Source organism: Ambystoma mexicanum, chromosome 8 (genome assembly GCF_040938575.1).
Source record: "Ambystoma mexicanum isolate Mex_15411 chromosome 8, UKY_AmexF1_1, whole genome shotgun sequence".
NCBI lineage: Eukaryota > Metazoa > Chordata > Amphibia > Caudata > Ambystomatidae > Ambystoma > Ambystoma mexicanum.
The window spans coordinates 715,630,637-715,651,637 of NC_090929.1; the positions used below are offsets into that span (position 1 = coordinate 715,630,637).

Sequence of the window (21,001 nt, forward strand, 5' to 3'; positions counted from 1 at the left end):
CGTTTTTTTTTGGGGGGAGTTAAAAAAATTAAATATATGGTTGTGGGTTTAAGGGGAAAAAAAAAACGATGAGTTTTTCGAAGAAAAAAAAACGGCGATGAAAAATACTGCGGCGAAATAACGTAGAACCATTTCATGGCAAGCCAACAGGAGGGAATATTGGTGTTATGCGCAAGGTGAACGTGTATGTTCTTTTACAGGAATACTGGCATATATCAGTACAGTGTGCATGATAATGTATCGGCACATCGAGTGTAAAAATGTTTTTTATACTGACACACGTGTGAGGGGGGCATCATGAAAATGCATTGGGAAATGCACTGTTGGAGACTTAAAGGGTCTAGCTTTGTTTTTATTGGATTTAATCTGTTTTCACAGCATTTTTAAATGTTCCCGACTGTTTCCTGTGAGCTTTTAGACTTTTCTCGCAGGTCTGCACACCTGTACAAGTCTGCGATGTATGATCCGTAAACAAAGTGTATGCCTAAAAATTGGTGTTGCATTTGTTGAGGACCTTCGGTGCCCCAAAGAGGCATCCTTGAGGCCGTTCCAGAACAAAGGGACAAGGACCTTGCCACGTCTGTTAGATATCAGTTAATTCCGCAAATAACTTTGCTAGACCTCGCAAGAAGTTCTATTTTCCAAGTGCAGATCTATTCCTATTTATTTTTATTGTGCATTGGTTCCATCTTAAGAACATTGAGCAGTACACAAAATATATACATTATACAGTAAATTCCAATAAAGGTATAAAAGCAAGGTATAAATGCATACATTTTCCAGTCATATCAAAAACAACAATGTTATCACATATCTCTTCCTAAGTTAATATTGCTGAACGATCTGAGCACAATATAAAACATTAGATTATGAGAGCTATTGTTGTTAAAACTTTCCCAATAAAATAAACCATCAGGATAGGGCAATCAATTTCGAAGCAACTTCCAGACATGGTAGGCTGAGGCTGAAATCACAATAGACACTGTCTCTATGATGCTGCTCCAGAACTGATCAGCTGTAATGAGATCCATATTAGTTAGGTAACTGGGAGTAGCCCCTCGCATAGTAAAGCTGTAAACTAGTGCAACTTGTAAGCAGATGAGGTGCCATCTAAACAGTTGTTACAGAAACGGCAGATCCGCTGTGCCCGGGTAACCTCAACTACCTGCCTGCATGCTCTCTACAAGGTAGAATGTTTAGTCGTAGGCAAATAAGAAAACAACGAAGTTGAAATTAACGTAATTTCATCAGACTAGATTTTGGGCGACATAATTTAGAGGCCTATGTGCTAAACATAACATACATTCTCTTTTTTGCTAACAGGTCGAGATTGGTTACCATATACGAAAATTCTCGTTTTCTTCTTTACATTTTTAGAAAATTAAGCTTTAACAACATTACCTCAGAATCAATTTTTAAATTAATAAAATGGTTAAGCACCGTACAGCATAATTCAGATGAAAAAGTGTTAGATAATTCCTTCAGATAATGGTTGGTAAAACAATGATCCCATACCAGGGAGATATGTATTTTTTTATACTAAAGACTGCACCATTGTAGTAGCCACAAGGAGCGATCGGAGGAAACATCCAGTTTACGTTGAAGAGCCTCAACTAATACTGTGGCTGAAACTCCCAAGATAGATCGCAATATCTTGCCTTCAAGTCTGACAGTCCAAGATATTTCTACTTCAAGTAAAATTGCCATACCATATAGGATCCCAGGTCTGGTAGATCAAAATCAAGCCCTCAATGGTGCTAACACCCTTCTTTTTAATACATTTCTTAAAATAAAGCAATTTCTTGAGGACTTTGGGATGTATATACTCTCCATAAAGATCAGCGTGGGGGTGCGGGGGGGTCCAGAAGGGAAAGCTAGATATATATATAGATTGCTTCACATTCTGTAAAAATGCACCATTCAATTGCCATCGAAATGTATCGCCTTTTGTATGCTGCCAAAAACCAATACTTTTGTTTTGGCAATATGTACCTTTAAATGGTTTTTAGTGGCATAAGATGGCAGGGTTTCTAAAGAGTGTTGCAGCTCAATCGGGGTAAGGTCCATAAGATCCGTATCATTGGCATATCCCAGCCAAGAACTGGGATGCCGGCAATGCTGGGTGGAAAGTTTTGTGCTGCTGCAATAGTAGAACCCAAATCTGCCACACACAAGTTGTAAAGGATTGAGGCCAGCACACATCCCTGCTTTAGACCATGTTGGTCATAATGTTCCTCGACCATGCACCTTCCTGGTTAGTATGCCCCAGTACAACAGCGTCAGAGTATAGGGCGGTAGTAAAAAATAATAAGCAAGAACTATACCCCATGTCTTTAGTTATGCTTCCATAACATAATGGAGTGCTCTTAAATTGTGAAGGCTATTGCAACCTTTCCGAAATCCATTTGGAAGGGGGCGAGCAATCCTTTATCTGCTGCCCATCGAGATAACTTTGTCAGAAGAATGGCAGAAAATATTTTCTGGCTATATCTTGCATTGCCAGTTATCTGTAGTCCAGAGGGTTAGTGCGATTTCCCTTTTTAGGCAACAGGTGGATTAGGCAGATCAGGGGACAAGTCAATGTTCAACAGCACATACTACCGACTCAGCGGATGATGCTGAACAGAACAGGGAGCAGTGAGGGCCCAGACATCATCGGCCCAATCCCAGAAAACCCACAAGTGCTCTCAGGGAGGGATCAAAGAACGTACCTATTCAGCGAGAGGTCAGCAGCTAGGCGAGAAGACCCTGAGAGGGCCCATGCCGAGCTAGGCTTATGGGTGCATCCGCAAGGGCTTAGCTTGATAGGTAGAAGGGCTAGAAGGAAAGCACGATGGCCTGTGGCCCATCCACAGACAGATTCTGCCCACATCCCTAATCCACACGCTGGCACACTTATCGGGACAGGGAGGAGCATATGCAGCAGCAGAGTCAAGTACTGACGGCACTCGGGGTCCCCCCCCCCCCAGAACGTGACCCAGTGGGGGCCGAAGGCAGATATCATCAGTTACCGCACCCTAGTATGGCCACACTACTACATAGTTTCTGCAGAGACACAGCCGTGGCCGCAATGGCACATATGGTGAACACCCAGCCCATATCGGGAGGTGACAAAGAGGGTTCCAGAAAGGAAGACATACGACTGCTTCTAGAGGAGGTTCGTTCAATAAAGACTGGCCTAACTGGGGCAACCTCAGACTTGCAGGCAAGAGTTGACAAGGTCTAAGAAAACCTTGAATTGGCGAAGCCAAGAAGCAAAGGCAGTGAGAAAAGGCTGACATCCCTCTCTGCAGCTCTCCACTGCTTGCCAAAGGAGCCCGCTACAAGGCACCGTGACCGTTCCCGTCTCGCTGCACAAACCAACAGAGGTAAGCCAACAGTATATGCAATTGCACTTCGCTGCCGCTTGTTGTGTTCCCCCCATCCACCTGTGTGCCGCTCACATCTCTCCTCTGCTCCTCCCGTTTAGGTCTCGCCCCCCTCCAATATCAATTCTGACGCTAGTCTCCTAGAGAGCCAGACCAACCCGAATACGGCCCTTGCCTGGCCATCATCACCGCACAGATCTGATCACTGCTCTGATTGCCTCGTATGCCCCCTATCCGGCGCCATCGCATCAGCTGATACTCCCAATACTCTTTTTCATGTACGCATACTGGCCTACAACAGCCTTAACCTCCCATCCCCCCCACAACCTTCGTACCTCCCTTCACACTCGATCCGGCCCAGCCAACGCACTGCCGACCACAAGTCACACCTACAGCACCCATATGCGCCGATGCGCACAAATTCCCTGCACCTACCCTCTTCCTGCCTGCTGTACAGGAAGCGTGCACCCAGCCAGCACCTACCATCTTCCTGCCTGCTTTACAGGAAGCGTGCGCCCAGCCAGCTCCCACTGCGTAGCTGACCCCCATGTTCTCAAACCCTAACTATCTTCACCCCCACAAGCAGCACCCTGTGCTTCCCATCACCACCACTGACAAACCATGAGCCACCACCAAGCTGCACATCCAGCGACGTTGCCTCACCCCCTCCCCGATTCCCAAGAAGGTCAGATCACAGTCCATACAGCCTCTACCCACAGTCACCATACCACCCGCTAGCCCCGCTGCCCTGCACAAGCATCCGCATGCCCACGCTAACCTACCCATGCCTCAACAACACAACTCACACCCTGCTCCCATCAGAGTCCGGAACTCTCGCCTAGAACTCAGGACTTCCTCTCCATGCGTTTCTCAGCACCAGCTCACCTCTGCACAGACCCCCGCCTTTAGACCACCATCCGTCAGTGCATGGAACACAGATTCACTACCCCCAACACAAATCAGCACCAGCCCACCACATTTCAGACTCCTGTTACCTGCCCTGTGCCCTACCAATCTTATCTCTCGACACCAGCAACCTCACACACTATCCCAAACACCACCACACCGCACAGCCTTCCCCTGCGCTGCACCCTCCTTAATATCAGGTACATGGCTGCCCACCCACAAGACATTTTAGACGTCATCTCTTTTAAAGATCTCGACATCCTAGCACTCACCGAGACCTGGCTCTCCGCCTCAGCAGGCCCAACGCTCTCCATCGCCATCCCTACTGGTTATGCCACCCTCTGCTGCGACAGGCCTTATAAGAAAGGCAGCGGAGCACCTCTCATGTACTGGGACACTCTCCCATTACAAACCTCCCCCACGGGCCTGTTCTCTCACTGTGAAGTCCTATCTGCCAAACTTAGATGCTCGCCTAACAACACAATCAACATACATCTCATATACCATCCACCCAGCCAAATCTCATCATTCGAAGATGACCTCACCCAACTCCTCTTCTCCAACCTCAAATCCGCCTCTCAACTGATTCTATTGGGCGACTTCAATCTAAGCTTTAACGACGCCACCGACTCAAACGCCACAACCATAGCCAACTCCCCAACAGCCTTTGGCTTCACCCAACTCATCACAGATCCCACACATACCCACGGCTGCACACTAGATTGGCTGTTAGATCACAACTGCAACATAACCATCACATCTAATACCCCATGCCCTTGGTTGGACCACCACACCACCTCATTCTCCGACCCAGCCATTAGCAAGCCAATCAAACCCATCCCCGCCAACAACTTTACTATGTGCTGCAGCTCTCGCAACCCAACTAGCTCCAACATCATCCCCCTCCTCAACACACCCCTCCCTGCCACATCTGACCCCTGCGCCTTTGTCAATCACTACAACACCTTGCTCTGCAATGCTGCCAACACCCTTGCGCCCCCTCAAAGCCAAGAAGTGCTCTAATCTCACTCATCAAACTTTCTGGTTTACCCCAGAATTACGCAGCCAAACGCGCTGCAGAAATCATCTGGCTCAAATCCGCTACCCCCATCAACCAAGAACCACCTCTCTTCAGTCTCACAACATTACAAACAGCTGATCCTCACCTCCAAAGCTTCCATATACAACATCAGAATTACCAACGCTGCCTCAAGTTCCCGAGAACTCTTCACCATTCTCCATGAACGTGAAACTCCCCTGCCCCAGATGCCATTGCCAACGACGACTGGTGTCACAAGCTTCAAGACACCCTCACAAGCAAAATCACACTACTTCAATCCAGAATTCTCACCAAACAAGCCTCCATCCCCACAGCAGTCTTCCAGCCGGGACCTACCCAGATCGACATTCACCCTTCACATTCCAGCCCACCGATGTAACCTCCCTCGCCATCATCATCTCTGGCCATAAACCCTCCCACTTCAAGGGTGGCGCTCTCTCAGCCTTGCTGGTCAAATATTGTATTCAGCCTCTACTCCCGTTGATAGCCAATATTATCAACACATCTTTCTCATCCTGCTCTGTACCCCTCTCACTCAGGGAGTCTGGATCACACTGCTACTCTTAAAACTTACCCTCGATCCCATCATCCATACTAACTACCACCCCATCACCACCGTCCCTTTTCTCCTCAAAATCATGGACAAGGTAACTTACCTAAAACCGCGTGGTACAGAAACAGCCCTCCTCAACTTAAAAACATAGCTGGACTATGCAAACGCCAGACTGCTTCTCCTTGACCTCTCCGCAGCCTTTGACCTCGTTGACCACAAGATCCTCTACAAAGCGCTCACATCCATCGCCCATTTCTCCCCAGAGGCCACTAATTGGATCACTTCCTTCCTCTCCTGCAGATCCTCCAGAGTATTTGCAGGCAAGGCTACTGCCTCTCCTCCACCAAACTCCTGTGGAGTTCCCCAAGGCTCCTGTGTCTCACCCACCCTTTATATGGTCTACACCAAGCCCCTGTTCGACCACCTTGACATCCTGCTTATCTTGGATACCAATTACGCTGATGAGACCCAAAATTACATCCCACTCTCCGGGGACTAACTGAAAGACTCCCCAAGGATCAACGAGGTTAACAAATCCATTCAAACCTGGATTGCAGCTCACCGTCTTTGCCTCAGAGCTGCTAATTGTTGGGCCCTCTGCCTGTCTGAGGAATCTCCCTAAGGACCTCCTTAGATATTGATGGCCACAAGATCCCATTAGCACCCTCAGTTAAGACTCTAGGTGTCTCCCTTGACTCATCGCTCTCCATGCCTTGCCAATTCAACCACATGGCTTCAACCTCAGGCTATGTGATTAAACTAATTAACGCTAGCAAACCTTTTTTGTCCACCACAAATCGTCTAGAAGTTGCACGAGCACTTATATGTTCCAAATTAGACTACGGCAACTCCTCGCTCGGCAGCACCTCAGAAAAGAACCTCTGCACGCTTCAAACCAGCCAGAACAATGCCCTAAGAGCTGCCTTAAACATTGGCAAACGGGAACACATCTAAGAGGCCAGGAGAACGGCCCACTGGCTGCCAGCAAAGGATAGAATCACCTTCAAAATCCTATCCCTCACCCACTGCTATCTTGCGAACAATGTCCCTGGCTATCTGATGGCCAGTATCAAAAAGCACACCTCAAGGAGACCCACCAGGGAGGCCTACAGTCATCGACTCACCACCCCAAAGTTCACTTGGGCCAAAGCAGGGGGTACCAGCTTCCCAGTCCGTACACCTGCGCTCTGGAACAATCCACCCATGCACCTTCAGGAAGAACCCTCCTACATTGCTTCCAGAAAGAATCTCAAAATTCAAGTCGAAGACCATATAGCCGGAGTGCAGGAGTAGCAGGTAAAATGCATTTCTTGCTCCAATCTGGTGGCGCGTGGGCAGTGCGATTATTCAAGACGAATTTAGGGCCATCATATGAGCGGATATAAAGCCAGGTGAAAACATGCCTCACAACCACTTGGTTTTGATAAAATACGAGACTACACACGTCACCCAAGAACTGCAAGCACAGTCTGTTTCGGTCTTGCTTTAAATAATCAAACAGATAGTAGCTGATAGCAGGTATCTGTGGCTACTGCAGGGTGTTCTATGCAGAATGGACAGCTTGTAGACAAGCTGCAAACTAGCGATAGAGCTATGTAGACCACACAATGGTCATCCCGGTTCACAAAGATGAAAGGATTAGTGCCCTTCAACTCAAAATAGTGGGAAAGGGGAGTTATCAGCATGTGTTCACTGTCTGGCAAGGTTGAGACAATTGAGGAACTAATCGTATTCTACGAAAAGGGGGCGTAATGCTCCAAGCCATTGTAGTTCTGTTTTAATATCCTCAGTTACTCAGACTTCTGGGGGACAAAATAAAAAAAAACATTTAAAAATGAAATAAATACAAAATCAAATCCCATTTAGTTAGCCAGTGAAACTGTAATTTTCTTTGTTGATTGTGTTCACCACCTATAAACGGGTCTTGCAGAAGAGCCATACTGGTTTTCCAATTCCGACTTATCAGACCGATTGGGACTCCCTTTGGTATATAGAAAACTTTGCAATAGTGTACGGTTTTTGTGCTCTCAAAAATACTAACCTCTAATTTAAGAACATCATGTTGAAGTCTGCGCTGAAACTCCAAGAAGCTTTTGATAGTTAACTTTCCTTTTAGATCTGCGCCAAAAAGCGCCAAAAAAGTATGTTGTAAGTGCAGAGCTGAAGCTGGTCTTCAGGGTATTTCCTGTTGTGGAGCGATCTCTGTGACGCATTCCCATGCTTGTCTGGGAACGAATGATGCTTTGAACCTAGGGAAAGGATAAAAGAAAAGAATACTAAAATTCAGATACTGCATTCTGGAACTGCATTCGGACGTATCATTGAGACAAGCTGGCTCTTGAAAGAAGGGCAACATAAAAGTTGTTGAAGGATGAATGTGAGAGATTTCTGTACTTTAGTAAGATCGTGAAGCTTTTACATGCTCAATAAAGAACACAAATTAAACATGTTCAGTTAAATCCTATAGGCTGCTTACAATGTACAGTACACAATTAAAAGGTTCCCCCCACATGCTCCCACTTTAAAATAGATCAAAAACAATCTAATGAAAATGTTATGGCATAGACTATTCGCTTTCACTTCATTACCAATAACAGCAATATGAAAAATGCAAACTATATTTGAGAGGAAAGTGTAAATGAATTGAATGCCCAATCCCATTACAACATCATATGACCCAACATCCTCCCCTAGACACCACACCCCCCTTTCTCTGCCTCTCTTTCGACAGATAATTCACTTCCAGACTTCTTCCCACTCAACTGTGGCATATCGAGGGAAGGCTGTGAGGAGGTAGAAGAGTGGAGGGGAGTTAAAGGCGGAAGAAGGTGAAACGGAGATAAAGGAAAGAGTAGGGAGAGACGAGAGAGTGAAAGTGTGAGAAGTGAGAGCTGAAGAAATGGCACAATTTATCCATCAATATTTATGGAGATATCAGTGTAGCTGGCCATTAGGAATTCCTGGAGGGAGGGCGGTAGAGATTCCTGCAGTCTTTAGGCCCTCATCTATAGAACGGGTTTGTAATAGATAGGTTTTACTGGTCTCTAGTCTTGTTGTACAAGCCCTGGTGAGTTGGGAAGTCTAGGCTAAATTGGAGGGAGCCCACAGGAGGTTGTGCCCTGGTCAGGGAATCCCTCTAGTTTGGCTAACCTGCTATCTAGCAATAATCAATTTCTGCAAACTGATAATAAAATCCTTGACAATATCTAAGAATTGTGGAGTTCTTGAGGCCATATGTGACAAAAACCAGTTAAAATAAACAGATTCAAAAGGAAAGTTTAGTATTTGCAAAACCAATCGTAACACATTAACTTTCAACTGGTTAACTGTTGTTGAAATGGGACTAAAAATGATACAAAGAGTGGAAAACATCAGTCCTCTGCAAATCAAATATCTAATTAATTCACTCCTTCCCCCCATTAGCGGGGCACAGGAACAAATAGGGACAGGTTTTCAAATACATTTACCAAGAAACATTTTCCCCACTGTATATTCTGAACACCATGTAGGGATTGATGTTTGTCAGATGAGACTACTGTAAGAAATCTGGGCCACCTACAAAACAATCTGATCTGTTCCTACCTAAAAGGGAAATTGGAATCAGGATGTGGTAGGTTTGAGGACATTATTTTCTTCTCACTAATCATTGTAGAGGGCAATATTTGTTTCAAGTGAATGTTATTCGGACTTAACAATGTCAAACTGGGCAAAATCGACACTTTCAAAAACACAATAGTTTTGCAGAAGGTTGTGCAGTACAGAAGAACCCACTTCAAAGGTCCAGAGAATTTGTTTAACAGTCCAGTGTTCTCAAGTGATACAATGAAGCCAGTTTACCATTTACTTGCAAAATGTGTTGCATGATATAATCTTAGCAAACCATTGTCTACCATAGAGTTTTCACTCACCAGTGGTACAAAGCTGCAATTTTACTTAAGATGAGCTTACCCGTCACCCTCGGAGGGAATCAAGAGACTGTTAATGGACTCATCAACATCGGCTTCTGTGGAGGGTCAGGTGGAGGATACAGTGTTGACATTTCTATTTGGATGTTTATCAGATAAGAAAAGGGCTAACTTTCCCTATTCCTCTGTGGGTGTTCCCTGCCTATAGCCCTCGCAGAACAAGTCTGCAGTGGTGAGCGAAGCAGGTGCGCAGGAGACGCTTTCTGACTATACATAGCACGCTTCGCTACATCCACGCTTCCGTGCCTATAACAACCTTGGTATGGATCCTCTGCAGCAAAGCCCACGCAGGAAAAGGCCATGGTGTTGAGCGACGTAGGTGTGCAGGAGACGCTCCTTGACTATACATAGCACGCTTCGCTATGTTCACGCTCCTGTGTCTATAAGAAACAAGGTATGGACCCCCTGTGGCAAAGCCCTCGCAGGACAAGGCCGCAGTGTTGAGTGACGCAGGTGTTTGGCGGCGATTGGGTTACGCCGTAGACAGCAAGTGCAGACAACCTCACCCTCCTGCCTGCAACCGCCAGGGAAGAAGGTGCGGGAGAGTTAGCTTGCTCCACTCCTCGTACCACCACCTGACCTGGTGCCCCGTCTCACTCTTGCACACGTGTTGTTCCCCCCCACTCTGTGTCCTATTCTCACACCACCCACCTACCCTCATGCTTACTTGCGCTCCCTCACATCTTAGGCTGCGTGTACCCCCCTCTTACTTTAGGTTGCATTCACTCCTTCGCAACTTAGGCCACGTGCAGTCCTGCGCTATTTTAGGTTGCGTGCACTCTCTCTCGACTCGGCTGCGTGCACCCCTCCTTCCCTCTGCACTGCCCCGCATCCCTGCAGGCCTTTCCCTCCCCTCTTCCTAGCTCCCTCCCCTGATCTTTTGTGTATTGTTCTTGACATTTTGTTCTCCACTGTGGTTGGTTTACATTTCATTGCCTGCATTCCTGGGTACCTTTGTTCATTGTTCTGCTCCTGTCGTTTGTGTTTCTCCAGGGTTGTTTGCTTAGATTGTACTGCCTGCATCCCTGCAGTGTTCATTCCTTACTTCCAGGTTCCTTTGGCGATTGACTTGTCTATGCACAGCATCTGATTTTCTGTCCCGTTCGGTCCTCTGTGTGCCCCCCCCTCCACCTGTGTCTCCCACCTAGTGTATCCCCCTGCCTGCTTCCCAGCATTACCCCCACTGCTTAGGCTTTGCCTCCCCCCCCCTCTTCCTCGCTACACTCGCTATGGTGCTCTCTGTCTCACCTATCTCCTAACTGCTTTTTATCGACCATCCTATCCCTCTCACTAAGTCTGGCAGGAAGAAGCTCAAAAGGGACATCCTGGTCTCCAACCCAGGCATCCCTATCGCCGATGCCTACACCAGTGCTTCCTCCAGACAGACCCTTACCGACATCCCGTTTGTCGTTCTCTCTCTAGGCCCATGGCCCACCTGTTCTCTTGTCTTTTTCTTCTTCGCCCATTGTTGGGAGCATGTGGTTGGAAGCCCTCCTGCCCCCCCCTTCCAGTCCTCCAAGACCATCATTAATGTTTGCGGCGTCTTCTTGGTCCAAGGCCCTCGGGCCAACCTCCTCCTCCTTGATAGACACTTCCCGCGCCTTTTCAACTTCCTTTCTTCATCTTCTGTTCCTTCTTTACCAACTCTAGTTCCTCTGCCTCCTACATGGCTGCCTCTGCAGCTTCTCCGGCAACCCCGTTGCCTCTTTCTTCCACCTCTTCCTCCTCCTCCCTCCTCTGCCTATCCTCAAGCACCAGCAACACTTCTGCAGAGTGTACCTCCGCCCTGTACCCCTCCACAGAAGTCCTTCAAATGGGACAACCTGCTCCACATTGCTACTCTCAACTTTCTCAGCTGTCAAACACTCCTCTGCCGTCTCCTGGAAGAACTGGATTTGGATCTAGGCCTAGAGAGAGAACTCAGTCTCACAGAGACTTGGTTCACGGCCAGCTCTGTCACAAGCTTTGACACTCTCCTTCCTGATGGCCACAAGATCCTCTCCAAAACCAACCGTCCTGGTGGGGGTTTAGCCTTGATCTTCCCAGAGTGGATCCCTGCTTCTATCATTCATATGCAGGACTACCGCTCTTTTGAATGCTTGGTCTGCAGGAGCTCCATCTCTTCTGGCCTTCCTCTCACTGTGGCCACTATCTACAGGCCACCTGTCCAGGTTGCGCCCTTCCTCTATGAGTGGGCGGATGGAGAAAACACGAGAGAGAAAACAAACAAACAAACAAACAAACAAACAAACAAACAAACAAACAAACAAACAAACAAACAAACAAACAAACAAACAAACAAACAAACAAACAAACAAACAAACAAACAAACAAACAAACAAACAAACAAACAAACAAACAAACAAACAAACAAACAAACAAACAAACAAACAAACAAACAAACAAACAAACAAACAAACAAACAAACAAACAAACAAACAAACAAACAAACAAACAAACAAACAAACAAACAAACAAACAAACAAACAAACAAACAAACAAACAAACAAACAAACACACACACACACACACACACACACACACACACACACACACACACACACACACACACACACACACACACACACACACACACACACACACACACACACACCCCCCCCCCCCCCCCCCCTCCCCCCCTCCCCCCCCTCCTCCCCCTGTTCAACTCCCTCACCACTCCTCTCTCGAAGTGATCACTTTCTCCTTTCCTCCGACCTCTCTCTCTACCCCTCGGCCAAGCCGACTCCAGCACTGCCAACTACCTTTTCGGTCATCTGACCCATGAAGCGAGTGTCAGCTGAGGCTTTCACCGCTACCTTCTCTCCTCCTTCTGCACTTTTGGCTGATTCACACCCTGACACAGCCCTATCTAACCTTCATCTTTCTATTTCCAACACTCTTGATGTACTTGCCCCGGTCATGAGGATCTGCTTGAAGCCCAAATCCAAGTTCAACTCTTGGTACAACTCCAACCTCATCGCCCTCAAACAAAAGGGCATGGTGGCTGAGAGGAAGTGAAGGTCATCAGGTGTAACCTCTGACAAACTGATCTGCCGCCTGCTCCAAAGGCAATACAGACTCTCCGTCCTCGCCAAGAAGAGAGCCCACATCCAAGCCTGCATTTCTGTGGCATCTAACAACTAAGCCAAACTCTTCAAAATCTGCAAGGAGCTGGCCAATCCGGTAGCAGTATCTACCTCTGTTCACTCCCAGGCCCTCGGTACGGGCTTGGCTTCTCATTTCATCGCTAAAACTCAGGACATGTTGTCCACCCTTACTTCCTCCTCCTCCTCCTCCTCCTCCTCCTCCACTCCTGGCCCACCTGTGGCCGTCTCTCCGCCTCCTTTCTCTTTCTTTCCCTTGTTCACCACAGATGTTTCTCGACAAGTCCGATCTATGAAAGTCTCGTCAAAACAGGTTCTCACCTGTTCATCCATAACCATCAGGGACAACATTGGCACCCTTGCTCCAGCCTTGCCCGATTTCTGCAATCACTCCTTTGCCACTGGAACCTTCCCCTCCCTTCTTAAGAACACCCTTCTGCATAACCCTGCTAAAGAAGTCCTTTGCCGATCCTTCCTCTCTGGCTAACTATCGCTCGATCCCCATCACTCCTTTCCTGGGCAAACTCTTGAAAAAGCTGGCTGGCTATTTCCAGGCTTAACATGCACACCAGTCTGGCTTCAGAGTTGGCAGAAGCACGGAAACTGCTCTCCTGAACACCTGTGAAGCACTCCTCTCCAACATTCCTTCTGTCCTAATTCTCCTCGCTCTTTCTTATGCCTTTGATACAGTGAACCATGCCATCCTGCTCTATCGCCTCTGTGATAACCTGGGTATCAGTGAGAAGGCCCTGACCTAGCCAAGCTCCTTTCTCACTGACCAACCCTCTCAGATCCAACTAGGGTCTTCCTCTCCTCTATCTCTATTTGTGGTGTACCCCAGGGGTCTAATCTCTCTCCCTGCCTGTTCAACCAATGCCTGGCACCTCTTGCCCATAACATCGGTTCCTTCTGCTCCAACTTTGTGTTATGCAGATGACACCCAGCTCTCATTCAGTCTCCCCTCAGCCGTCTCTTCTCTCATTCCAGATTGTGTGACCGCAATTCAGGAATCTGTGCCACCAATGAGCTCTGCCTTAATGCCTCGTCATCGGAACACCAGCTCCCTCCTTGCCTCTCTTTCTCTATGGCCGCCCTCTTCTTGCTCCTGCCTGTGAGGCTAGGAACCTTGGGGCCATCTTTAACTCCACCCTCTCCTTCTCTCCTCACATCTGACATCTCTAAGAAGCCAAACCATCAGCTGCACCTCCTCAGAGGTATTCTTCCTTTCCTCACTTTCCCCCAGAAGCTCACTGTCTCCAGTGCTCTGGTCCTCTATAGGCTGGACTACTCCAACAACCTCTTTCTAAATATTCCTGCCTCTACTCTTTGACTTATCCTAGACCTCAAACCCAGGGATCGTATCTCTAGCTCTGAAATCTCATTGGCTCCCAGTGGCGGCAAGGATAAAGTTCAAGACCCTCTGCATCGTACACAAGGCTTTCTGGGGCCTGTGACTGCACCATCTCCAACTCCCTCTTCCTAAACATGTCCCTTTTCAAGCTCTCTGCTCATCAACCTCCAACCCTGAGGGTCAGTCGCTTTTCCAAGCAGAGAGTTGGGTGCAGATCTCCATCTTCGGCTGCGGCCTCCCTCTGGAACAGCCTCCGCCTGCCTCTCTCAAACTTGAGCAGAACCATCTCCGGTTCTGGAAGCAACTCAAGACCTTCCTCTACGCTTCCGCTTTCTCTCTTCTTCTATCCTACTGATGTCCCAACTGTTCCACACACTGGTCACCCAGTTATCCTCTGAACTCGGGCCCAGGCTTCGGCATGCCCAGTTGCACTGTCTCCCGGCTCACCTAGAACTTGTGGTCTGTATCTGCAACCCTACAGTCCCTTCTCTCTGCACTTATGAGCCACACGCTGGCTGCACTTTTGATCTACCTGCACGCACACCCACCACCCTCAGCACTTCTCCCCTTCCACTTCCCTGCACTTGCGTGATCTGAATGACACAGGGCGTAGCAAGACTGTTTTATCCTTCCTTTGTTTCCCCCTCCTTGTCTTGCTACGCCTAGAAACACTTGTGTACAGGCGCATTATAAATGTCATATCATATATGAATAACTAAGGTGCTCGTCCTGAAGTCATAAAACAAAAAACATTGGCTGTCCAAAAAACGAATCCTAACTGGCCCTACCACTATTCTAACAAAAATAAGGTCAGAAGAATGTCTCCCTTCTCCAGATGTATTATTCTCTCAAGATTTTTGCTTTGGCTTCAAGCTTATTAGAAGGTTCATTTCAAACAGTCTCTAGTCACTCTTTTTATAAGTTTGTGTAACTCCTTCACAAGCTCTGTGGAGTTTCCCTTTTGATTAGAGATTGTTTTCCAGGAATCCCTCTTCTCGCTCCCTCATCTTTTCCTTCACAATGAACTGCCTTTTGTACTTTGGTATCATATTTCCTTAGCTCTGATGCTTTGATAGTTAAAGTTCCTTTTCACCTGGGGTGGTTTGTTTTACTCATCTTTACTTTTGTGGGTCTCTCTTGCCTTCCCTTCACAGGATTCACCTTCTGGCTTACAGTCTGTCTTCATTATCATTTATACGTCATCAGGGAGGATAGCTCAGGGGCAAAGTGCTCTCCTTGGAAGCAAGACGATACGGAGCACCACAGGTTCGATCCCTGGGTCCGCGCTTAGAAACCTCTGGGTATTAAGCGCGTTATAAATAACCTATCATATCACATAGGCAAGTGATGACATGTGTTCACAGGCCTATCAGAGTATTAGCAAGTATAAGATGGAAAGCTGCTTTTTTATTTTTAGGCGGTTGTAGCTATTGAAGATACAACAGTCAACGTTGCGATATAATAAAGAATCACAATTGAATACACAGTATCAGTTTATCCAGCTAATGATCAGACAATGGAATAAAGGGAAGAGCGCAAAGCATGTCACAACCTTAAACCTTAAGCAACTTGGAAAAGTGGACTTGAGGAAATAATGGAAATGCACTAGCTTGTGTAGCAGGGAAAGATGGCGATTCCAAAAATCATCCAGCGTGAGATTTCCAGAAAGTCTAGGTCAAGTGACGTATGAAAAAGGCACATCTGATTAGATGAAAGACGTTCCTACCAGTCATTGTGTACTGGACTTTGCAGTGACCGACTCCACTCCCCCTCCAGGCCCCAAATCATGATAGTGCAGTTTCTTTTCAAGAAATTCCTCGGTAGCGTCACTTGTTTCACAAGGACAGGGCTTACAAATGTGGCCGTCTGGTGGCTGCACCAGGTTCTCACAGATACCCACTTCGTCATGGTTCCTTTGCTTCACTCACAAGAGGAGGTACCAACTATGGAAGAAATTCACATGCCATTCAGCTACCATTGAGATAAGTGCAAGGGACGGCAAATAGTGCAGATGTCAAAGACTTTAGTGACAGTGCACGTTCCATGGCCTCCAGGAAACCACAGTGAAGGCATTCCAAAAAAACAGAGAACCACCTCAGCAATTCGATGACGAAAATTAGATTGTTATACAGTACTATAACACGTCTCAGGAAGATCTAAATCAGCTCATGAGGGTTTTGCCAGCTGAGGTTCGACCGAGGCTAACCCAACATGCCCAGTGGCCGGCTGATAACACAGGGACTGGTACAAATTTGCAACAAGCTAGAAATAGACTGTTGGCTGCTATACCTGAAGTTCGCCCTTAAGGACTAATTGGCCCAAGATCCATAACTGCAAGCAGAGCAAAGAGGAATCTCCAGCTGAGTTGGACAGAAGGAACATAGTGTTTACCTAGTATTCTGGGATGGTGAAAGCCGGACGAGACAACTGGAAGAGGCAGTGGCAAATGCTTTGGTTTCAGGGCTGCAGCCCAAACTCAAACAGAAGCTCAAAATGATCTGCATAGGCTGGCAGACCAAACCCCTACTTGTGATGGTGGTAAACCACTGTGACTTGCCAGGAAAATTAAAAGCAGAACAGTGAAAGCATTCTCATACTCCTAAAGTTACAAAACCTCCAGGGCTAAGCCCCACAAAGGTCCAGGGAAGCATTTAGAGGCAGCACACCAGGGAATGTTAGGGGAAGAGGAATAGATGCCCCACGGGATGGACAGCAGGGTAAAATCACTAGTCCCACAGACTGTAATTACTGCAAACAGAAGGGCCAATGGAAGAAAGTGTCAATTTGTGCCCAAGTGCAACATCCCGCCCTCACTTCCAGAAGAGGGAACTTTCCCTAATCCTGATGACGGTCAATTAAAGGCAGCCAAAACCCGTAGCCAACTGATGAATATCATTACTGAGAGGGCTCAAGAGAAACTAGTCATGAGTCCCCTTAATCCAAGTAGATCCAGACGGTCTGTATATTCATTGTCAGGTAGAGGGGCAGATCATTTCCTATTCAGAGACATTCGAGACAGAAGTAAAGAGATCTCATCTGACTGCTTCCCAAACATCCCATTATCCTATGAAATTGTTAATACAGGTAAGAAAGACATTTATTTGGCCGATTCTGTAGCCTTCAATTGCCTCCACTCCCCTTGCCTGCCCCTACCCCTCCCCCCCGCTGGTAGAATTTCCTTTAAATCAGGGGGGTTTCACTACCGAACCCACCTTTGCTCCTGCTGCCTCCACCATCCTTTCCCACAAAAACCATTATCGCTCTACCCCCTGTGAGAAACCTGAAGGTGTCTCATCTGCTAATCCACGGAGATCTGTCATCCAGGTGGCCAGGTCACGGCCATCGCTACTGGATCCAGTTCCTGGGGGTGGACCAGTGGGAGAGAATCATCTGGATGGGGGGTCTTCAGGGAGTGAAAGAGGGACACTGATGGGTAAAACGCGGTACCCCCTTCCTTATAACACCTTTTCCCCATCCCACTGTCTAGGATACTTTGAAGCTCTACCCCCCCCCCCCTTTCCGACAAGAACATTTTCATACACCGCAAAAGCCAACGGACTAACATCAGAGTCGTTTACCGGATGATTCCCCAACACAAGGGTCAGGCAATTGACAATAACTACACACACCTGACGACCCTTTCCCATCCCCACAGGGATAATAATCGGAGAACGAGAGTACACGGGGAGCAAGGATAAACTCACAAGGAAGCCACTATTCCAGGGCAGCAGCTCAAACGGAGAAGAAGGGTGGCAAGACCAGAAAGGACAACAAGGAGGGAACTGCACTTGCCCTTTTCGATCAAGACCCACAAAGCCTCCATGAAAGAAAGACTGGCAACTACAGCTGACCTGTGTTGCAACAGATGCCATCCTCCTGCATGGATAATCATGGTGGGGAGGAGCACTTGCTACCGTGGTACCTTCCTTGACTCCAGAGACAAGAAACGACAAGGCGGTCAGGACAACCAGTGAGTCGGAGGGGGAACCGATAGTAAACTGGATGGTGTTTAACGAAGGTTGCAAAAGGCAACTTATGAACAAAGAACTTGTGTGCTAGTGAACTTTTAAAGCCCCGGGAAAGACCAGCTGCAGAGTGGTCTGGCGCCACGTGGGCATCCATTCGAAAGACTCTGGCTGATCCCCTTTTCTTGTGAACATTATAGAAACAAGCGGCCATAGGAAAGGCTGGAATAAAAGAGTTAAGGTGGTCATACAAGGGTCGAGCCAGATTCACATGTACAATCGAAAGTCCTTAACTCGTTACCAAAGTTTTGACATTGTGAAACAGGCGTTTGCGCCCGGCTGAGGGAAAAGCTGTGCGAACGGTCAATGTGTGAAGCCCGACTGAGGGCTAAGAGAAAGCCTGACTGGGGATTAAGGTGAAGACTGCGTGGGGGCTAAAAGAAAGCCTGACTGGGGGTTGGAAAAAGCCAAGGGAAGTGAATCCCGCAAGGTGTTAGAACTAAGTGGAGTGTGTAAACTGGCAAATGTGAACCCGCGAATGAGAGCAACATTTAACTCTCACACATAATTGTGTCAACAAGTGTGAACCCGGCCGAGTGATGTCCACATTGTACAGTTGTTTAAAAAGACATTGAGACTCTTGAATGTTACAAGATGTTGATATCTTGAACAGAAGGCTGTAGTGAACCCGACAGAGGGAGGCCAATGTTGCAAAAGGATCGGAGCCCCGTCGAGGGAAAGATTACTGAAAGGAACTTTTTGTTTGTTGTTTATAGTACATCAGGCCCTCTGAGGCAATAGACGTTGTGTAAAAAAGACTTGGCCGCAGAAGGCCCTGATATTTTGGAAACTAACTAAGCTTGTGCTGGAGAAGTCCAGGAGTGTGGTGTGCTTGAGAGTCCCGCCTTGTCCTGTGCTAAAAACGTGGGGAAGGGAGACCCCAGTTATACCATCCTGACTTTTTTGTGAACACTTCTTTCTTTTCTGGTGAACAGTATCCCACACTAGTTTGTAACTTGGGGATAAGGATGTTTTTTTTAGTATAGGCCTTTTTTTATTTGACAAGAGGCCACTAGGACTGCCTTATTATTTGATAGTCATAGCTTGCTCCCATCTTAGATTAAGGTTTAGATTAGGTGTTTTACTCACCCATTTATACAGTTTAATAAACACCCTTGAACTGTGATCACTTATATCTGTCTTTACTGTTGCGACCACAAGCTTCTTACAACCCCCAAATGTGTACAGGCTCCCCATGACGTGGAACACCACTGTGCTTCCCAGACCCCCTTCCTTCCATTCTACATACATTCCCCGTCCCTTCCAAGCTACAACCGTAACTCCCTTAGCCCCACATAGGCACACAAGTGCACACATTTACACTTACCTTACACACCTGCAACTTCCATCCCCGCCATGCCCGTCAGCCCCTGCAAGCACTCGTGTGCGGCGAGAGGTGTGGCTGGTCCATTTAGAAAGACCACTTGGACCTTTTTTATGAGGGGAATTTTATCATTCAAATACTTAATACCCGAATTTTAGCACAAGCAGTTGTGCAAGATGCCAGTTAGGAGTGTAGTGTATGACAGGTGCCCTGAATTTGTCAAGGGGGGGTGAAGGGCATACCTGCCAACAAGTAATCCCGGGACAGTCCTGGCGTTGAAGGAAGTGGAGGAAGACCTGGTTTCTATCCCTTTCCCTTGTGCCTGTATGCATTACAGCAGTACACCTTTGTCTCACGACATGCCTCATCAATCAGAGACTTGCCAATCTCTTTCTATGTTTTATAGAAACGATAAACCAGACAAACATCCGAATACCGACAAGCACCCCACGTCCGCACCAAACAAAGACCAAGACACCGGGTAATGCGAACAAACCCTCCAGGAACCTGAAGTCCCAGGTCGGCGATCTCTATACTTGACAGGGGTAAGAATGGAGCCGCAGGACTTATGCAGTAGCTGCACTTGCAGCAACTCACCGCAGCACAAAGACGGGTGCACCAACATTTCCTGGGATTCTCTAGACCACCAAGGACATGTTAAGGGAGCTGGGTCCTTCCCAATACCTAAGTGCAGGAGCCCAGAGAATCAAACCCCACATGCAAACTGGGATACTGTCGCTTGAGGACGCAATGCAGCAAAAACACACGTGAGGAGTGGAACGGGCATAGCCCCTGTTAAAGACTTCCCTTTACACATACACCTCCCAGGAGGGGAGGGCAGGACAAGATTGATTGGATAGGAAAAGCTGACCAATCAAGACAGGAGGGAAATCTAAACAGAAGACAGGAACTAGGAACAGTGAATTGCACGGGTGAGGTCAGATGAGAAGGAGGTACACCAAGAGACCCGTAGGAGGAAGCGGTGGACTGTGGAGGCCTTTTGAAAAGAGGAGACATTGGATTGGTTAGAGGAAGTGTATGCGAGGGTGAATGTGTGGCAAGTGTATATAATGGCTAGTGCAGAGAGTGTATGGGAAGTGTAGGACAACAGGGAGAAAGGAGGGTGTTTTGAGTAGAGTGCAGGAGGCAAGAGGGAGCTTTGAATCGGAGGTGGGAACTGAAGAGCGGAGGGAGGTGGGAGCCGTAGGCTGAAAAGTGAGAACAGCAGAGTCAGGGGGAGGGTGGAGGAAATAGCAAAAAGTTGAGGTGATAACTAGGAGGAGTGAAACAGAGGACGGACAGAGACTAGGTGGGAGGAGTAAGAGGAGGTGGGAGATAGTGAGAG

The 21,001-nt window shown here is 47.4% G+C and overlaps 1 protein-coding gene across 1 annotated transcript in view; it reads right to left on the reverse strand.

Moving 5' to 3' along the window:
* The window catches only part of MICU1 (mitochondrial calcium uptake 1), a 970,699-nt gene that overhangs the window by 335,836 nt on the left and 613,862 nt on the right, over window positions 1-21,001 (reverse strand). Inside the window, 2 exon segments of the mRNA XM_069610522.1 lie at window positions 7,929-8,015; window positions 8,017-8,136. Of these exon segments, the coding sequence (XP_069466623.1) occupies window positions 7,929-8,015; window positions 8,017-8,136 (207 nt within the window).